We start from the raw sequence: 19,464 nt of genomic DNA on the forward strand, positions 1-19,464 counted from the left end.
ACAGACTTCGAAACACGAGGTATCTAAATACTCCTTTTGGGGACACCGCAACAGCACATCGCACTTTAAATGTTGAGTTTCATTCAGATTAACTCGCTTCCGAGTTAAGTTTCCCTTTCCGAGTACGAAAGTCAATGAGATAATTGAAATCTTGTGTTTCGCTGGTAGCCGCGTTGCCTCGAACTCTCAACGAATTTTTTAAAAGAATTAAACACATATTTAAATCGTACACCATCTTTTGGATTTAACTTATTTGAATAATAGCCTGGAACTTTGTTCACGAAAATTGGAGATTATACAATGGTCTGAAAATTTAAACATTTAACAGATATGAAAGTTCGAAGGTTTGGAACATTTGAATCATTGAAAAATATGTGGTTTCGGAATCAGATTTACATCTCTTTGCACGTCAAATTTGAATAAATGCGAATTATGTGTTTCACGTAGTTATCAAAATCATATTGTTAACGATGATTGTTGCAATTAATTACGAAGAACAAATTTCTGCTAGTTATCGAAATACTCGAATTCTTAATAAAAAATTACAGATACAGGGCGACGTTGCATTTTTGAATTTTTATTTACGCCTCGTTGAAAGCAATTTACGAGTTTACACTGATTCAATTCAAAAGTATATTTGAGACAAGTTATTTACGCTATGCATATACTAAATCATCATACGTAAAACAAATTAAAAAAATCGTTTCTTCTAAATAAAAACCTCATAGCTGAAACTGCAACAAATAAAATTCACTTAAGAAGAATATTTCCTTTCGATTCTTCAATAAGTGTACAATTTTACTAGAGAAACGTCTCAACATCGATGCTACCCCATCACAACATAATTACGAATAAGCTTTGCTACATTTTCATTCTCCTAAATATTCGGTCTATCTGATTACCGCCTCTCGCCGCTAAACGCGTGCAAACTTTATTCAAGCCAACTGCAGGCTATTTTCAAGCCAGGATATATAGATATCCTGAAGAAATGTTAAAACATTTATCCACACCCATTGCGTTCAAAACATATTAATTTAATTTAGTTACTGTAACGTGGAAAGTATGTATGTAGAAAGCAGATGTGCCGAAAAAATGTTATAAATGATGATTCGTAGAAGTGGCAGATAAATCTTGAACTCTTCAATCGCCAAGCGAACGTCACAACTTGAATACGTCTTGGCCCGATAAAGCTCGCGATAAAGTGATAAAAGAGAGAACGCAAGGTACTTAGAATAACGCAAGGTCCACTCGTAATCATTATATATTCGCATCGATTTCCATAAAACCTTCTCTGCGCCGTTCGTTGCACTCTGTGATTTCCTGCAGTTGGCAATTGCGACGACTTGATACACTGCAGTATAAATTTAATGGGAATATCGGTGCGCGCACGTGTACGTTTCCTGCATGCACACCCATATCGCGTAATAAATCGGGTAAGACGGTGATAATTTGACGATTTTTCTACTAATTCCTAAACATTCACATTTACTTACGTTTTAAAAGCGAGCCAGGGATATAATATCATCGGAATGATGAAGGAATAGATTGTGACATAATTTAGCTTGATATATCTGACAAGAAAAATATTTCATATGTTATGAATTTAATTATATTATAAAAATAAAAATACTTTCTGAAAATATGATTCCATAATTAATAATATATGATATAACAGAGGCAAAGGATGAAGGCGAATGATATGCGGGTCGTTGGAAAGATGAAATAGATATTAGGAAGGGAATGAGAAGAAACTATGCGAATTCTGTAATGACGAAATTGGAGATTTAAAGCACATGTTAATAGAGTACGGAAAACTGGCGAGAAGAAATGAATATACAGGAGATAGTTAACGAGAAAGGAAAAGAAGAGACTTTGGACTGATTAAGAGAACTGGAAAGGAAAAGGGAGGAAAGATTAAGAAGGTATTTTAGGAGTTAGATAAAGAATCATAATCGGTTAAATAGTTAGCTCTAATAGCTAATACTAAATAATCAGATAAGAGCTAAGCAATAAGAGTTTAAATAGTACAGTTAGGTTGATGGACAATAGGTGGATTAATAGCTATGTTAATAGTTATACAGTTTGATAAGAAGAGCGTTTAAGAGATATGTATCAGAAGGATGCTTGGTGAAGACTGTAAAGCAAATAAAAATAAGAAGAAAAAGTGAAAACATAAGCTATTATTGTTAATAGTATATAACAAATATAAAACAAATGAATAAAGGTATAATAGAATATCTAGTATACGTATAAGGAAACATGTTCGATATTAATTTTTAACTTTTTCCAAACAATTCAACAAGAAATGCAGGCTTAAACTCAAAACAAAAATAGTTTAACCCTTGTGGAACGATAATATTCTCTCGCTTCATGCTAATAAATTAAGAAATCTAAACTAATGTACTTTCTACAATCTAAGCTGGAAATTAATCATTGTCTATTAGCTTTCTTCAACTAAATTAGATCTGACTATTTCGTGTTTGAAATTAATGAAAAAGTATCACGAAATGTCATCAAGTATTATGAAGTATCAGCCAGTATCACTAAATCGAATTTGTCCTAATGACCAGCCTTGTTATATATCACATAAATTTTTCTTCTTTACGTGCTGGATCAATCTTTTTCTTTCATCAAAAATCCACGAAACGGGCTTTTCTAAGTTAAGACAATCCATAAATCCACTGGACAAGGAATCGACGAAGGAAATAAGTATCAGACTTGTCTTTCTATCGACACTATCGAAGGTCGTGTATAGGTGGTAGGTTCGTATATACGGGAAGGCAAGCATTATCATCCGCTTAATTGCCGGCTATTAATTCAAGTGGTTGTGTCAATGGTTATAGCTATTCAGCTAGTATATACACTAAGAGATTCATCCTAATGTTAGCCTAGGACGCTGTCATTGAGAAGCTGTGTCGTTGCCGTATACACATATGTGTATCGGTTATATATTGCAAGCTACACATCGATCCTTTGCCTATAATTACTATAATTACTCAGGATGCAAGGGCAGTCAGTCCACGTTCATATTGATAAGCCAATTCCTAATTAAGCTTATGTTCAGTCTTTGGTTGAAGTAAATTATTCCAGTTGTGAAACTCATAATAAAATCGAACTTTGTTAATTTTTTAACTGTTTTAGATAATAGTACGTTATAGTGGTTAGGATATACATAGTGAACCATAAATAATATGACGAAACATGGTGAAATATAGCGAATCATAACGAATCATAATGAACCTCGATAAATACCATAAAAATTATCTATATTCTGTCGTATCGTCGAATCGAAATTGACTGCTTGTAGTGAAACACCTTTATCGAAAATGTTTCTCAACGGAATAACTCTTATTTCTGTTTCTTTTTTTTTTTTTTTTTTTTTAACCAAGCACTAGTGTTCAGTACTTTATGTAATTAGAAAACTTTTATAATATTACAAACCAAAAGCAATTGCAATTAAATATCGTATGCATCACTTCTCCGTATCGTAACAACTTATCTAGTAAACAGAAGTATATACGTGTGTATATATCTGCGGTTATATTCCGTCCATTGCGAGATAAAGGAGCAGTTCTAACCAAGGTAAGACTGTAAGGCACGCTTTGTACCACAATCCTGAATACACGAACCACTGTGAACCACCTCAAAGACTCGGGACCGCGAACTCCAAGATACCAGATTCGTGGAACACGTCCAAGTCCAGTTCTAAAGTGTTAGAAGCGGTATAGACCAATCTAAAATCGTAGAACTCAAAACTGCTTGCTCAGGGGATCTAAAACTGATCATGAAATCATAAATTCGATGATTCAAATGCATAGGATCCGGCACAGTGTAGTAGACCATAAACTACCAGGATTCCGAAACACAAACGTAATATACTTTTTGACACGCCACATGATTACTGAAAACGAAGATTCCATCCGAATGTAAAAACACGTCGCGTAAAAAAGCTTACGAACATTATGCGATCCACTAAATACAACATACCAAACGAAAATTATACATCTTTTTATCTCTTCCTGCATCTCGATTCGAAGGACAGTTCGGTACGATATATCAGTGCTCAGAGATATATCGATGCCCTTTTTGGCAAGGAGGGAAAGGGAATGAAAAGGCAGAAAAATAACTGAAGAAATTGAACAAAAAGAAAAATGAAAACGGAAAAGAACAAAGAGAGGGGAAATATCAGTTCTTGCTCAGGGCGCGTACCTCATGGAAAAGAAATGGAATTTTGCCAAGGCTGAGCCATGCTGGAAATACCACCATCTATTTTATTCTGCAGTCAATGGCACTCGGCACCTACTCGCTGTACCTCTACACCCTGTTTCCCTTTTTGCAGGCATCGCATTAAACCTGCCTAATGTCACTTGAGAAAGAGCGAAGGAAAGGAAGGCGAAGGAGGGCAGAGGAGAAGAAGAAAAAAGAGAGAAACGGAGAAAAAAAGGGTGGCAGGGAGCCGCGTCCGATAAATCGATCAGGTTCAAATTTCTCAAGGGAGGCCAGAGACCCGTGTACAGGGAAAGGCGCGAGGAAAAATGTGACACGACGCGACGCGGGAAAGCGTCGAAGTATCGCGAGGGTCCATGAACCACGGTACATACATAGTTTACCATATTTGCGGATAGACGAGCAGATTTACCGGCTAAGCGTTCCGCCGTACGAACGGTCGACGATAAACTGCTCAGGAGTGGAAGTTCGCTGGAAGTTACCGAACTTTGCTCGCTTTAACGCGTCTCTACGAACGCTATACTCGTAGAAATTAATTTTAATGCCCGGAGATAATTTCGTGACTCTCGTTATAGTCGCTTGGCGAGGGAGAGTTCTGAATTAACGATCGCCAAGCAGCATGTCTGTTAACGATGAGTTTCTTTCGCGCAGTTTTCTGCTTTACGAGAATTACGGACATAGGAATCGACGGTACGAGAGTTCGATAAAAATTAATGGAAAGTTTTGTTCGTCGTTGAGATTGATAGCGTTCTTATAATGAATCGCATAAGGCTGAAGTAGATAAGCTTGTAGAGGCTGTAGCATTTATTTCATGAAAGTATATTGAAAAATATCGGTTGTATGTATGGAGTAAATGGAATTTTTGGTTTATTATGTCACTGTCTGTTTTACTTTCTGTAACATTTTTTTAATTGTGTAGCGCCTTGCTTTCTTTACCATCGTGCATATTTCATTCGACTCTCTTCAGGATCTAATCGAGAGTTTGCAGGAATTGAAATTAAGAAACATAAGTTAAAAGAAATATCTGACATTTTTGACGATGAAAGATTTTTTTAAGTTTAGATCGTAATTAGACACGGTATGGCCTACGTAATGGCTAAAGTCACTAACTCAGTAACTTCGTCAAGCCCTTCACAGTAGAGTACGAGAGAGGCTCGAGCAAGTTGTCAAGAATAATGCTATGAACTTTACATATTATTACAACTTTAAATATTATTACACGCGACATGATTATTAGGAATTGTCGAGTATGATAAGCTGAAAGTACATGTTTTCTACATCCAACGTCAAAAGTGCAACGTAACTTCGCTATAAAGAAATAAAGTATATTTAAGATACATTTAATCTCAACTTCTCATCATTTTTTCACATTGGAGGGATTCAAAAACGATTAAAAAGGACAAAGTATGTACTATTATGCGTTGCCGAAAGGAAGACTAGCGCGATGGAACGAGGTCAAGGTAGCAATATTGTTACTGTATCTTTGTATTTATTTGTATATATGATATTTGCAATCGATACGCGTGCTTATCCTTATGATTGTGTTGAATCTATACGAAACAGCTAATCGGACTCGCGTTCCTCACGCCAGTCTTCTCTCCAGCAACGTTCTATAAAATGACAATAAGTTGACGATTCCTACGTACTTGTACAACACAGGCTTGTCTACTCCTCTCGATTTCCTCTTTCCTAAGTTTTGACATTTCATCATACTCCTAACACAGTACCGATACAAAACACTGTTTTTATTTCGGTATGCAGGATTGCGTGTACACTATTGCAATAACTTTATTACAATTTAATAAAGACAGTGGCATGCTCGGTGTCTAGCTGTTTGGAAAGTGTTGTATGGAATAATCTTGAATTCGTTTCTCGTATACTATAGAAGCCTTGGAGGAGGGAATTCAATAAGGGACTAGTATCTTGTCGTTGTCGTCTGTCAAAACATTTCATTCCGTGGCAGCAATCTCGACGACTTTTCGTCATTGAAAGCTGTGGCCGCGAATTTCCTCGAGCTATGATAGACCGTGCGTCGTCTTTCGCACGGGGAGGGGCTTCCAAACAGGAATTAGATTGACTCAAACTGACTCCTACGTTTCTACGTGCGTCAATATGAATTGGCTACCAGTAAATTGAATAATCGCCAGAAGCATTCGAGAAAAATCTAGTTCGCAGAGTCCGATGAATATGCTCCTGTCTCTATCTCTCTCCCTCTCTCTTTCTATTTTTCGACACCCCTTACATATTAGATGCTCGTGCGAACGATAGTGATCTCTTTGGGGGAGATGGCTTTTACTGTTTTTAGGATTTCTTGTAGGATTATTTGTTTGCAGAGTTATTGGTATATCGCAAGTTTCTCCTGTAAGGCTAACTTGAAAAGTTAACGAAGTTAACAATTAAAAATTTACTAGTTGGATAATTCAAAGATTATGTAACGCGAAAATTTTCAAGTTCAATGATTCTGAACACCCCTTTCGCTTGCGAAGACAGTTTTTTGTTTTCCCCAAAGGGTTAAATAAGTGAATGAGGAAACTTAACGAGATATTACAAAAACTTACAAGTTTGGAAATATGAGAATTGAAGGGTTTAGTAACTCGAAAGATAGAATACTTAAAAGTTTGCAAACTTGAAAATTTATAAATTTACAGATTGTATGCATATATTACGATTATAAATTATATACCTTATACAAGGTACAACGACTACGTATAAAGCATTAAAAATAGTTGACGTCTTTTTAGCATAAGAATACTTGTCTGTTTAACAGATTATTCTACGAAATAACTTTGTAATAGTTCGAGAATTGTATTATCATACATCTGAAATCTCGAATAATTTCATTTAATAGCTTATTTTGAAAGCACCGCAGGGGGTTGTATAGAATATAATATCCCGTGTACAGAAACAAAGACGATCTCAGAAACATCCGTAACGCCTCTCGCGGTTTCCCTCTGAGAAATTTTCACGAACATCCCGTCGACGTCTTTCAAACGTTGCGCGCCCAATTTCTTCACCTCGCCGTACTTATATACCCAGCTACCGTGCCTCTACAAATTGAAATTAAATTATGCTCGAACATTCTGTACACGAAACGAGGATTACACTTTGAAAGGGTAGCACAGAATATAGAGGTATTACGTTATCTTTCGCCGATAGTCATGATCGATCGTAACTTTACATTCGCGTTTTTCTTTATCGAAAAACATCCCTGTTTTACATTTTATCCCGTATAAACGGTGTAGCGTCTATGAAAAAAATTCGAGGTTCTTTGAGAGGAAGGAATACTGTGTGACGGACCGTTTGATATACAAACGAGAGGAGGGGCTGTTTAAAAGAAGACACGATCGATCATTCCGAAACGATAGCCGTGCGCCATGCCGTCGAGACTTTAGTTACACGCAGCGCTTTGACACTTTGCAAATGAGACGTCACGTGGTCGCTGTTTTTATTGTTTTCTCCTCTTTTCCTTTCTTTCTCTCTTTCTTCTTCGTTTCTTCCCTTTTTTCTTGCTTTTTAATCCTTACCAGACATACTCTGCTTATCGATTACCGATTAAGTTTGTTCATGCGTGTCAAACTCCCAGCACAGAAGTACAGAATCCTGCATTTCCTGGCTGACAGTGAGGTCGGTAGCGAATCCAGTGGCGTGGCACTAAAAGGGCTCGACGATAAATCACTACGGCAAATTCGCTGTAAAGCACTAAGTGCCACGAGCCGTTTGAAAGGATCGCACGGGTAAAACGCCACGCCGAGAGCAAGAATAATTATTATAAGGTCGCATTCTGGTCCTCCTCGTTTTTAAACGACCTTCTTTGGTCGACGCGTGTATTTGAAGTTTCGCGATTGAAAGCTTTGCAGTTGCACTGGCTTCTCTTCTTTATCCGTACTAATTCATGTTTGAAAGAACACGTGTAATTGAACTCGTGTTTAAGAAATTCTACAATCTCTGAAAATTATATTCCATCGAATACGCGATTAATATTCTATTTTTATTCGTACAACAAATTTTACGAGCAACAAGAGACGAGTTAAAGTTGATAAGCTGAAAAACGGACTGGCGTTACGAAATTCAGTTTTCCTTGTGATATCTGACACGCAATATATACGGAAGAGTCATTAAGTGTATCAGTATTGATTCAATCAGTTGCCTTTTTTATGCTTGTCCAGTAGATGACACGATCGAAATTAACCGTTTGATTTCCAAGTAGCGCGATCGCGCTGTTTAGATTTTGTATCGAAAAGTCCCAGTACATTTGAACGTTACGGACGACAGAAGGTATTTTGTATTTTGTTATCTTCTCAATAATTTTTATTGAACAAAACTTGAAATATGTATAAATTAATAGTATATATGTTACGCCACGAGGCTTACCACAGGCTGTATTTTCTAACCGTCGCTCGCGGTCCTACAGCGTCACAGGCAGACCATCTTATCTGCTCGCCGGATCATATACAATGTATCGACGAGAGCATAGTTGTCGCCAAGCAGCAAGCTCTAGAAACGTCGATTTTTGACCGTTACGTTTTTCACACAAGAAGAGGCATACGTGATCATAGGCGCGAGCGGTGGCGTGACCCGAGCATAGTGGGGATCGTCTTCCAAATGAGACAAAGGAATAATCGAAGGGGATCAGTTCCTTCTGACGAGTCAAACGTGACACTTCGACAAATCTGACGAGCATACGAATTTATCTAGAGATATCGCAAAGTCGAGTCAAATTTCTGTAACATATTCATCATATTATTGTAAAATATATCATTCTATGTTAACCTGTATTAACAGGTTACACTGTATTAACACCGTTACAGGTAACACTGTATTAACAGTGTTACATTCATTAAACCACCTCTGTTATCTTAACCGAAACAGGGGAACGACTATTTCGCGGCGTCGATTAACATAATCGTAGCGAGAATTTACGCCTCTCGCTGACGCGTTTTTCTAGCGACCGCGTCTTTACGCGAACGGTCGTAGCAATATATATAATAAGATAGATGTATTTCATAAAATAACAAATTGTTTCTCTTCGCAATCGATTAAGACAAGCGCTATCGCGTTGTTCGGAATTTTTCGATCCTGTTTTTTCAGACCCCTGGGACTCAAACGGTTAAAAGGTGGAATTTTCAAAATCGAAACGAGAGAATTCGTTTAAAAGGGGAAATAGGTTAAACGTGAATTACATGATTCGAAAATTGTCCATTTTCGAGCAAGTGTCGACCATGGAAATAGCAGATATAGATCACAGCTGAGAAATAAAGAGCATGTTAAAACAAGATAGACATATTTTGATATCACTTTCCCTTTGTAGCTGATATTTGCTCCGCCTATAGAAAGGGAAAGAAAAACTTGTTATTTATTTCTATTTCTCTCTATGAAGTCGATTTTATCAACACAACATCTGTAATCTACACTTCTAATATCTACGGTCTTGACATATTCTTACAAATCTTGAAACTAGGCGATAATTATATTTAGCTCACCTGAATCTTTCATATATATATATATATTCTATCCATATGGCTCTTTGAAATACCAGAATGATTTACCTAGATATTATCTTTAGAAAAATGGGTTAAACAGAGGTTATACGGTTTCAAGAGGGAGTCGTAAGCTGGATCAAACAAATTCTTTCTTGGAAAATGTGTTTTTCAGAGAATCGAAGGTTAAGCTTAAAATTGTTTGGCGAATGATAAAAATACATATTTTTTAATACTAACAAGATACACTTTTTTTATAAAGAAAAAAATATACCTCATGTTTTTAGATTTGCTTATTGTTAGTATGGCAATTTGTTTTACAATCCATACTCCTTCTTACTTCGTCACGGATAATGTCCTCGGTAATTTTGAAACTTTTCCTCTCGTATCAATTTAACTTTACAAATACAGTGCATACGATGACGTAATATATACTCTCGCCATATGTTTTTCATTAAAACTTTCTATAACGACCGTTCTTTTTGGTACTAGCATATAAATCGGCAACGAAAGATACACGCATATTTACGTAACGTTACGAGATATGCAATCATCGAAATACTTGAATATTCCGGAATTTAGTAACAAACAACCTATCCCGAGTCATCGTCCAATGTTACATATGTATGTACCGAACGTGGTAGTCAACTTGAGTATTAATGTTAAAAGTTATTCGAATAAACTGAGCCTTTGTTACATATCACGTAACTGTATAATTTAAAAAATAGGATATTGTTAGTCGACGTACGCCCTCATATATATGTCATCAGAAATTTCATTTTAGAGCGAGGTGAAATTTATGTTACTTGTTACAATATTTATTAAAATATATACATAATTTATATACAATTACAACGTTCAAAGCTAATACCTAATACTCGGTTAGATCTTAAATGTGATTCAGTTGTTTAAAATTGAAAGATCTTATCAAAGATCCATCTCGACAGCTGTAATTAGTAAGGAACGTATTTAATATCTAACGTGTTTTTCAAATAATTTTGTTATTTTTTACAGGTGCACGTAACGCAGATACTAGCGACAAGAATAATGTAGACACCGTCGTTGTTTTACCGCCCAATGTTGGAAGTCAAATGATGTCAGCAGCATTCGATTTCCCTGATGTGAGCTTCGACAGCGACAGTGACAGTCTTGAAAGTCCAACCTGGAATTGGAACAGGTTGTTCAGGTCAAACTTCTTGGACGGATGGTATTCCAGCCTGCAAGGTACGTGAATAGAAATATTTGCTATATGCGCGCTATATACAATTTCAAGATGTTTATTAAGCACTTTGTCGACGAGGTGCTTTCAAATGATAGCTTGTTATCTGGGCTATTTTTAAAAATACAAGAAGAAATTTAACGTTCTCTGAAAATACAATTTACCTATTCGGACACCGTAAATTTGTTCAATTTACTATTAAAATATTCTTCCAATATCTCCACTAATTAATTAATTAATTTCTATAGTTAATACCGAATATCTTTTGTCAAGAAAGATCAGCTATTTCTTGCCGTTAATTTTTGAACGAAATTTGTTAAATCGGCAAAATACCTTGCGTGTAATAGTAAATTCTCAATAGTAAATAATTTTTCCAGTAATGTTACACAAGTCAATATATCGCCATTGAAAATAGCCGCAAAGAAATTTCTTTTCCTCTAATCGAAGCTATTTAGATTATATCTAAAAGTTTCGTCGTTAAGTACAAAGGAGACATTTTAGTTTATGAAATTAATTTTTATTAGTTATTAATTAGTTTTTAAATAACAGGATACGACGCATAACATTCGAAAGAAATACACTCAGCTATATCACAGAGCTCCTTTCGGACAACCGTTTTTCAATTTGAAACGACGTTTTTGACAGCCGTCGTTGTCACTGCCTCTCGAAAAAGAACCTCTCGTTAACAACTCTCTCGAAACAACTCTAAATCGAATTCTACTTTAACTCGAGGGATTATCAAAACACCTGTTTCCACTGTCGACTCTTTCGAATCACCCTCTTTTCAATCTCGAACGACACAATTGCCACAATCGTAATTGCCGCCCAACTCTCCGACGAAACGTCTCGTTAATATCCTAAAACAACTGGCTATCGAATTATGCTTTAGATCGGTAGATAATCAGGGAACGGGGGATTATGATCGCGGATCAGTTGGATTCGTGGGGACGTAACACAGAATCGGCCAAATAGAGTGATAGTTCGCTGGAATCGGGAATGACCGCACGCGTGCCGCTTAGGCTGCCGCAGAAACGCGATCACGGTTCAGCAAACACAAACATAAAATTACACGGAATCGCGAACGGCCGTGTCCGTGTTCCGCTTACATGCGGTTTGTCAAACGTAACTTCCGGCGACCCGTTGCGCTCGTAATACCCGCGCGCAATCGGCCTCTGTATAGCCAACCGATTGTCGTTTCCCGCGGTGATATACGAGTTACGTTTGTGTATGTTCGTGAAAGTATTCGGTCGCCGTCGAAATTTCTCGAATTTCCGACTCGCTTTATTGCGACTCGCTTGCACACATAGAACTGTGTCATCGGTGCTTTACGATACGTACAGCGTAAAAATACGGCAAAGGAAAAATCATTCGGTCGCAGGATGAGAAACGGATAACGGCGGTCAACGATGATTAACGACGAGTTGGAAGGCGAAAAAAGATTCTAGATGTGATTCGTGATTGCGGGGGGATATAATACGTTATAATTATCGATCATAGAACATTTTCAAGATCTTTCATTTCATTTTAGTAAAATGAGAGGCACGAATCAATTGTACGATAGTAAGTTTATCGACGATAATGTCAATAAATTGATGTTTCGTACAGAATATGATAATCGAGCTAAATTATCAGACTATTAATCGTTATTGATTTTGACAATATATGGCAACCGCGTTTAAGAACAATTTGCAAGAGATCCAAAAATTTGAGGTATATTACACAAAGTATAGTCAAAAAGCTGGACTAGAAAATATCTAAATTTGAATCGAGGCATCGTTTAAAGTGCAGAATCAAATAATGATAAATACTTGTAATATGAACATGGATGATATATAGCAAACGAAAACTGATTGAACGATAATATTCAGCAATCGAGGTAGGCGATTTAATTTTATTATACAAAGAACGTAATTTAATTCCGTTATTTAGGTATACGTATGATCGTTGAGAAATTTGGTATAATATTAAACATAGACACGCATATGGACCTTTTAAAATATGAAATGTCGAGGAGGCAATAATATTTGAAAATTTCTGAAAACTTACCAGATTTACTTCGTATTTCGCAAGTATCTTATTAAATCTTATTACATGCATGCACATATGAACGGTAATATGAACTATCGTAACTTGAATTCTCTGGCATAGCTATATCTGTAAACTCTGACACGTTTGATAACTTATCGGAGTCTAAATAAATTGGTCGACGTAAACTGAGAACCTTTATCGTAGAATAACGCAGGAGTTTCGAAGTCATTTCCGCGCTAAGTGTTGAAGCTATTCTTGAACGTGAAATAATATAGGAGTTCCGAAGTTACTTTCCTCATGAAATATTACAAAAGTTTCGAAGTTACTTTTCGACATAATGTAATCGTTTTGCAGTTACTCGTACGTTAGGTATCAAAGTTACTCTAGAACATATATACGAATGTGCTAATCAAAATTTCAAGTAATATCGTGACTAACTGTTTCGGCTTCCGTAATTTATTTTCTTTCTTTTTTATTTTCAAAATTACGCAAGTTATAATGAAAGCCACTACTGTACGTTTCCTGCATAGAGCGTTAATATCACTTTTTAAAAGAACTAAAAAAGAGAATAAGCTTATTTTTGACGTAATTAAAAGTAAATGTTAGCAAATTAATTATATAAAACAATTAAATTGCAAACAAGCGTTACTTATAACGCTTTCAAAATTTCGTTAAACGTTCTTAACGTATAACACGCATCTATAGCACTTATTATTAAGTCGCTTTTCCACAATTATAATTACGGAAGACTATATTTCGAGTTATTAATTCTTCGAATCTAAATACCGAGAAACAATTCTTACGAAGTTACCAAGAAGAACAGAGTAAAAGTGAAGCGGTCGCTGTTTAATAAATAAAACAGATTCACGTGAAATCACAATAAAATGCTATGGACATTGTGCTTCGTAGACTCTAACCACGACTCAAAGTCGGCCAATTGACACAGGAAGCACAGTTATAAAACATGGTACCGTGAAATCGACGTAATTATAAAATTATATCGGCGATAAAGAAGACGGTAGTTCGGTCTGTACTAATGAAAGCAATTAGCAGAAATTACCGCCCTAATTAGCTGGTCGTGATTACTGCCGCATCGCGGAAACTGCGGATCCTTTCGTTCCTTTCCTTCCGCCGTCCCTTTTTCTTCTTTTTTTTTCTTTTTTTGTTTTCTTTTCTAACTTTCCTTCTCTCCTCTCGCTTATCTCCTTTTCTTTCTTTCTCTCTTTCCCTTCTGTTCCCGCGTTCCCTTCTACGTAACGAAGAATTGATTCTATAGCCTTCAAGACGAGCATCTACAATTTGTTGCCAGTTCCATGCGCTTCTGCTCACGTTCACGGAGCAATTTCATGAATATATCTGCATACCGTTAGGAACGAGTTTCGAAAAGAAAAAGGGAAGTCAGAAAACGAAGCGGAGGCAGTAGAGAATAAGTGGACGAAGGGGGATGAAGATAAAACGAGGACCAAGATGACGAAGAACGGAAGAAAAGAAACAACGTGAAAGGATCAGAGAGAGGCCGGCCGCGATGCGAGGAGATTGATGACATTATCGCGTGGAATTCGCAATGAAGCAGTCTTTAAAGCCACCCGACATTCCCAAAACCACACGTGCCTTCACATGCATAATCGAACGAGAAGAAAACGGAAATCCGTGGCTCTAAGTGTAGTTTCACGATTCCTACTTTTAATACAATGGGTAAAGGTCTGGAATATCGGCTACCTAAAAACATTGCTTCGTATTATACATTTTCAATAAATGATGCGACGAGTGTCGAGCAAGGAATGTTGTGAACATTGAAATAAAGGTTCGGCGTATCAATGCAACGACGTTCCTTGCAAACGGATTAACACTAGAACTACCGATAGTTAATACGAAACTATTTCTACCAAAACCAATCAAAATAACTGTTCTTTAAAAAATACGTAATAATAGAATATTTTTATATTTATTGATTTATTACTTTCTTACAGAAGGAATTCAATGTTATGTAGTACATTTTTTATATTATTAATCCATCTGGGACCATGATCCCTAAACGAGAGTTGACACGTTCATAAAATTATAGAACTAGTCATTTTGACTGGTGTGGTAGTTCTAGTGTTAAATATCGGCTTAATGCAAAATTCTACGATAGAAGGCAGCAAGGTCCTGCGATCACAACAAACACAACGATCGATTGAAATAATAAGCGATACGAATGCTGAGAATGTAAAAGAAAGTGCAAGAGAGCGTAAATTATACGTGGAGTAAGGCGAAGAAAGTTGTAAGTGCTAGAATAATTTATTTTATTCTAGAACTTAAAATGATACAGCTACGATCCTATGTGCTAATTACATTGTGATAAAACATGAACAATAGTATAATGTAGTTCGTAAGTTCGTAAAAATGATAAATGTTAAAAGCCCCGAATGATGTAAATTACGAAATTAACAGACACGCCTTCTTTTTTTCTGTGTCTACTAAAAATTTTCAACTCTGACATTTAACCATTTCAAATATCGTTCTTTGTATCGCTTGTTATTACTTGAAATTGAAAGAAACAACTACAAATTCTCCGTTTTTTCAATGCCACTGACGATTAATGTAACGTGTGGTAGTTTAAAAACGATAAAAACTTGCCATGTCAGCAGCTATTAACTTGTTAATGTTATCAATAGACGAGAACGAAGTAAACAGGACTGAAGACAAGCGTGGAACGGAAGTATTTAGACGAATTGCAGCAGATCGGGGAAATGAAATTCCTCCCGTCTCTCTAAATATTTCGCTTAGCATTAGCGGCGACAGAATCAAAAACGCGATTCTAATTGCGTTTGCTTACTTTGAAAGAGGAATTCTCGGTTGTGCCGAGGAGAAGGAGGATTCGCGGCAGATGTTTGCAGCGGAACGCCGAAGAAAGTAGCAGTCGCGAGATTAAAATGGCTCCAACATTGCCTGGGCGCAATCTGTTTAATTGTAAAGCGTTCCCTACCGAATGAAGCGGCAAGAGGAAAAAGCCTGTTTCGCGGAAGTTCTCCACGCTCTTGACCAACGTTTTGCGCTTGTGAAAATGAAGGGAAATTAACGTTACGAAATTAAAGAATCTTTCAGAGCTTGGTCACTGACGATAGCCAGGAAGGATATTGGTTAATGCTGTGAAACTTGTAAGAGGAGTATCGCGAGCATCTGGATCTTGTCAAACGATTAATCATTCTCGTTGAATGTTCGCTCGTGGTGAAACACGATAGTTGCTCAATAACTTTGCTCCAGTTGTTTTGGAATCCTACTGGACTTCATTTATTATGGACTTCATTTGTTTAATAATTATACAATCGAAACAATTAGTCTCTTTTAAATAAATATTCATCCTCCGTTGAACTTGATTCGAGTATGAACGTCTAAGTACTTTGAAATAATTCTCAACTTGTTTTTAATATTTCTATACGCTTATATTAGATCGTTAGTGGTAAATATTTCTTTTCGAGGTCCTCTTTCGTCCATCTCAAGATCACAAAACATTCAAACAGACATTGCTTGCATTTGTGTATCATTTTCCACATAAGGCTCGATCTATTATTTTTTTCGTACATGGTATATTATATACTATTACAGAGTATTTAATATATAGTATATTATATGCTTAAAACAAGTAAACGATCTGCTTCTTTCAAAGTGAATTGCAGTTTCCGGGTCATTTTTCTTTTTCTTCGTAAGTACAAGTCTAGCCGAACTGCTCCGAAACAGCGAGAATACCAAGTTTTTACAAATCCGAAATTAACAAACTTATATTTAATTACGAAAGAGGAAACATATACAAACCAGTCAGCACCGATCATAAACTTAATAATGTTGGTACGATTGACTTAATCTTTGGATTAAGTAATACATTCGATTTTAAACAACTTCATAATCATTACTTTGTATATATACTGAGCGTGTCGATAAAAACAATTTCATTCTACACCTGTACTCGCTTGAAAAATTATACTCGTCCAACTACGATAGCGATATCACTCCTTTGAAAAAAATCTCTGCTTCGTCGTTACTTCCTGGTAATCTCCGTTATAAGAAATATTCCACAAATTACCTCCAAAGAAAACAGAAGGATCCAATTTAGAAGATCACGGAGAACTAAATCGATAACAACGAGAGCAACGAGCAAAAAGCCGACGATTATCCGTATGCTGCTAGTTGCATAACCCTTACAGTTGCAAAACGCGGACGAGCGAGTTTTACTTTCAAAGGTCGGGTTCTGTGACGCCAAGGTCGGCCATCGTAATATGCGGTTTATTTGTATCGACGATCGCTTTCACCAGCGAAAGTTCCACGCGCTTATTTGATCTCGAGACAAAGAGACACAGAAGGACGCGCCGGAAACGACGGGAAAAGGGAGCAAGAAGAAAAAGAGGAATAGAAGGGAAGAATAATTGCACGGGTCGATCGTGTAATTCATTAGGCGAAAGACGAGCCGGTGAATGGACAGCAATTTTCGGTAATCGCCGATTGCACGACTCGATGAGTCGTTATTCAGATCCACGTTACGTATACCGTTGCTGCTAGCCAGAGTGGAAGAAAGGGTCTTCAGGATTAAAAGTTGCAGAGCTGTCGAGTGGCGGAGCCGTTCCCAGAGACAGGAGCCAGAAAAGCGGAGCCGTTGTTAAAAAGGGGAGAAAATTTACGCCTGAAAAGAGATGCTACGCGGAGAAAGAAGGGAACGAGAGGGCTCCAGATGTACGGGGTGTTTCTGCAGAGAAAGAATGTTGCGTTGATATAGCGAAGTAGGGCCGGAGAAAATGTTTCTGGTAAATATTGTCTTATTTCGAAGGTTGAGAGGTAAAGAATGAAGTAGGAAATTAAAGTATATATTGACAGTGTACCTGATGATATAATTAAAAATATAGCAAAAGGCAACGGCTATTTTTACAGTTCTGTGAATTATAAAGAAAGTAGAAGAATTTCTTCTTTTTAAATGCACAAGCAAATGGAAATGACATCGTCGTAGAAAATAATTTAGTCGGATCTAAAGTCTAAAGTTCACTCCAAAGTGTTTAAGTAAAAGTAATAGTATCGTTGAAGCAGTTCGCTCGTTATGAAATTATCTGCAGGATAATTTCCTTACTTGATACGAATGTATCTCTTCGTATTATCGATTAGAAAGCCAAAACTAAAATAGTCTTTTATCGTTCTAATAGATGAGAACTAACAAACTATACAGTTGTATATACATTTTGAAATACAGAAAGATTTGAAAGTAAAAATTTTAAAATTACTTGAAACAGCTAATTTACAATAGAAAGAGAATAAACGAAAATAATAGCAAAACTAAGAAACAGGAAAGATGGAAATGAAAGATATAAAAAATTAATAATAAATAATAGATGAAAATAACAAATGGAGAACTAGTGTTTATATCAATTTCTTGCACATTCGTGAAACAATATTCCAACTGTGGGAAAAGTCTGGAATCCAACACGGAGTTGATCTCGCTTATGATCTCACTGTACACGTGATATTTGACGAACGAATTCAAGCGTATAATGTCGAACTGGCTGGGCATGGTTACATGGAAATGTCAGGGATTTTATTCGCGGCAATGAAGCGTTTTCATCGGCGATGAACAGGGGCCACGAAATTCGACCGATCGAACAAGAAAAGCCAACCGAATCGGAGCTGTCGTCGCCAGCCGAATAATTCGTTGCCTTCGAAACGCCATTTTCAACGCGTTCACAGGTAGAGCCCATTCGTTTCGATTAATGAAACTGCTTTGAACTGATCCAAATTGATCCTACTGTAGAAACCATTTCACCTGAAACCGTGCAAGATTTGTTACCGCGACGGTGCTTAAATTTGTAACTCTCATTGATAACTAATTCAGCGAAATTAAAACTTCGTTGAATTTTCAACACCTAATTTACAAAGATTAGTGGGTGCGAGTTATCGAAACCTCGGAAATTTTGTTTGATAATTTCGGCATGCTTCCGTGAGGAAGGTTTTCAAAAATTAGAATTAAATTTCACAGAGAAACAAATTATAGATATCCGTAAAATATTGTTACTAGATAGTAACCTTTTATTCTCTCCAATTTTTTAGCAAATAAAAATTTGCCTATTGCAAATTAAGGGTTAAACATGGAAGCTCGATATAATTAAAAAATATTGTAGAAATACGATACGCAGGATTAATAACCAAGTAAATTAAGATATTATAACGCAAATTTATATTTTTCTCAATATAATTCAGAAGATAGAATCTGAGCAGTAATCTTTGTTATCTGCTAAATATTACAACGAGTACTACATTTTGGATATTTTATACAACTTTCCAGATTATACATTTTTGAGTCTTCGAATCCTCCATGAATACATAAAAATCCGCAGTCCATTAATTATAGTCGTTTCTCGAAAATAAAAAAATGTACTCGTTCGAATATTGGACGAAAGAAGATCTCTACAAAAAATCTATTATGTATCTATTGTTGCGTGGAACAACGTTGCAAATTAAACATTCATTATCCTACGTCTTAATAGATTTGAAAAA

The 19,464-nt window shown here is 36.3% G+C and overlaps 1 protein-coding gene across 1 annotated transcript in view; it reads left to right on the forward strand.

Annotated features, from left to right (window-relative positions):
* The window catches only part of LOC126874310 (icarapin-like), a 54,782-nt gene that overhangs the window by 22,673 nt on the left and 12,645 nt on the right, over nucleotides 1–19,464 (forward strand). The window contains exon 2 of the mRNA XM_050636190.1: nucleotides 10,719–10,928. Coding sequence (XP_050492147.1) covers nucleotides 10,719–10,928 — 210 coding nt within the window. The remainder of the gene's footprint in view (nucleotides 1–10,718; nucleotides 10,929–19,464) is intronic.

This window comes from Bombus huntii, chromosome 2 (genome assembly GCF_024542735.1).
Source record: "Bombus huntii isolate Logan2020A chromosome 2, iyBomHunt1.1, whole genome shotgun sequence".
NCBI lineage: Eukaryota > Metazoa > Arthropoda > Insecta > Hymenoptera > Apidae > Bombus > Bombus huntii.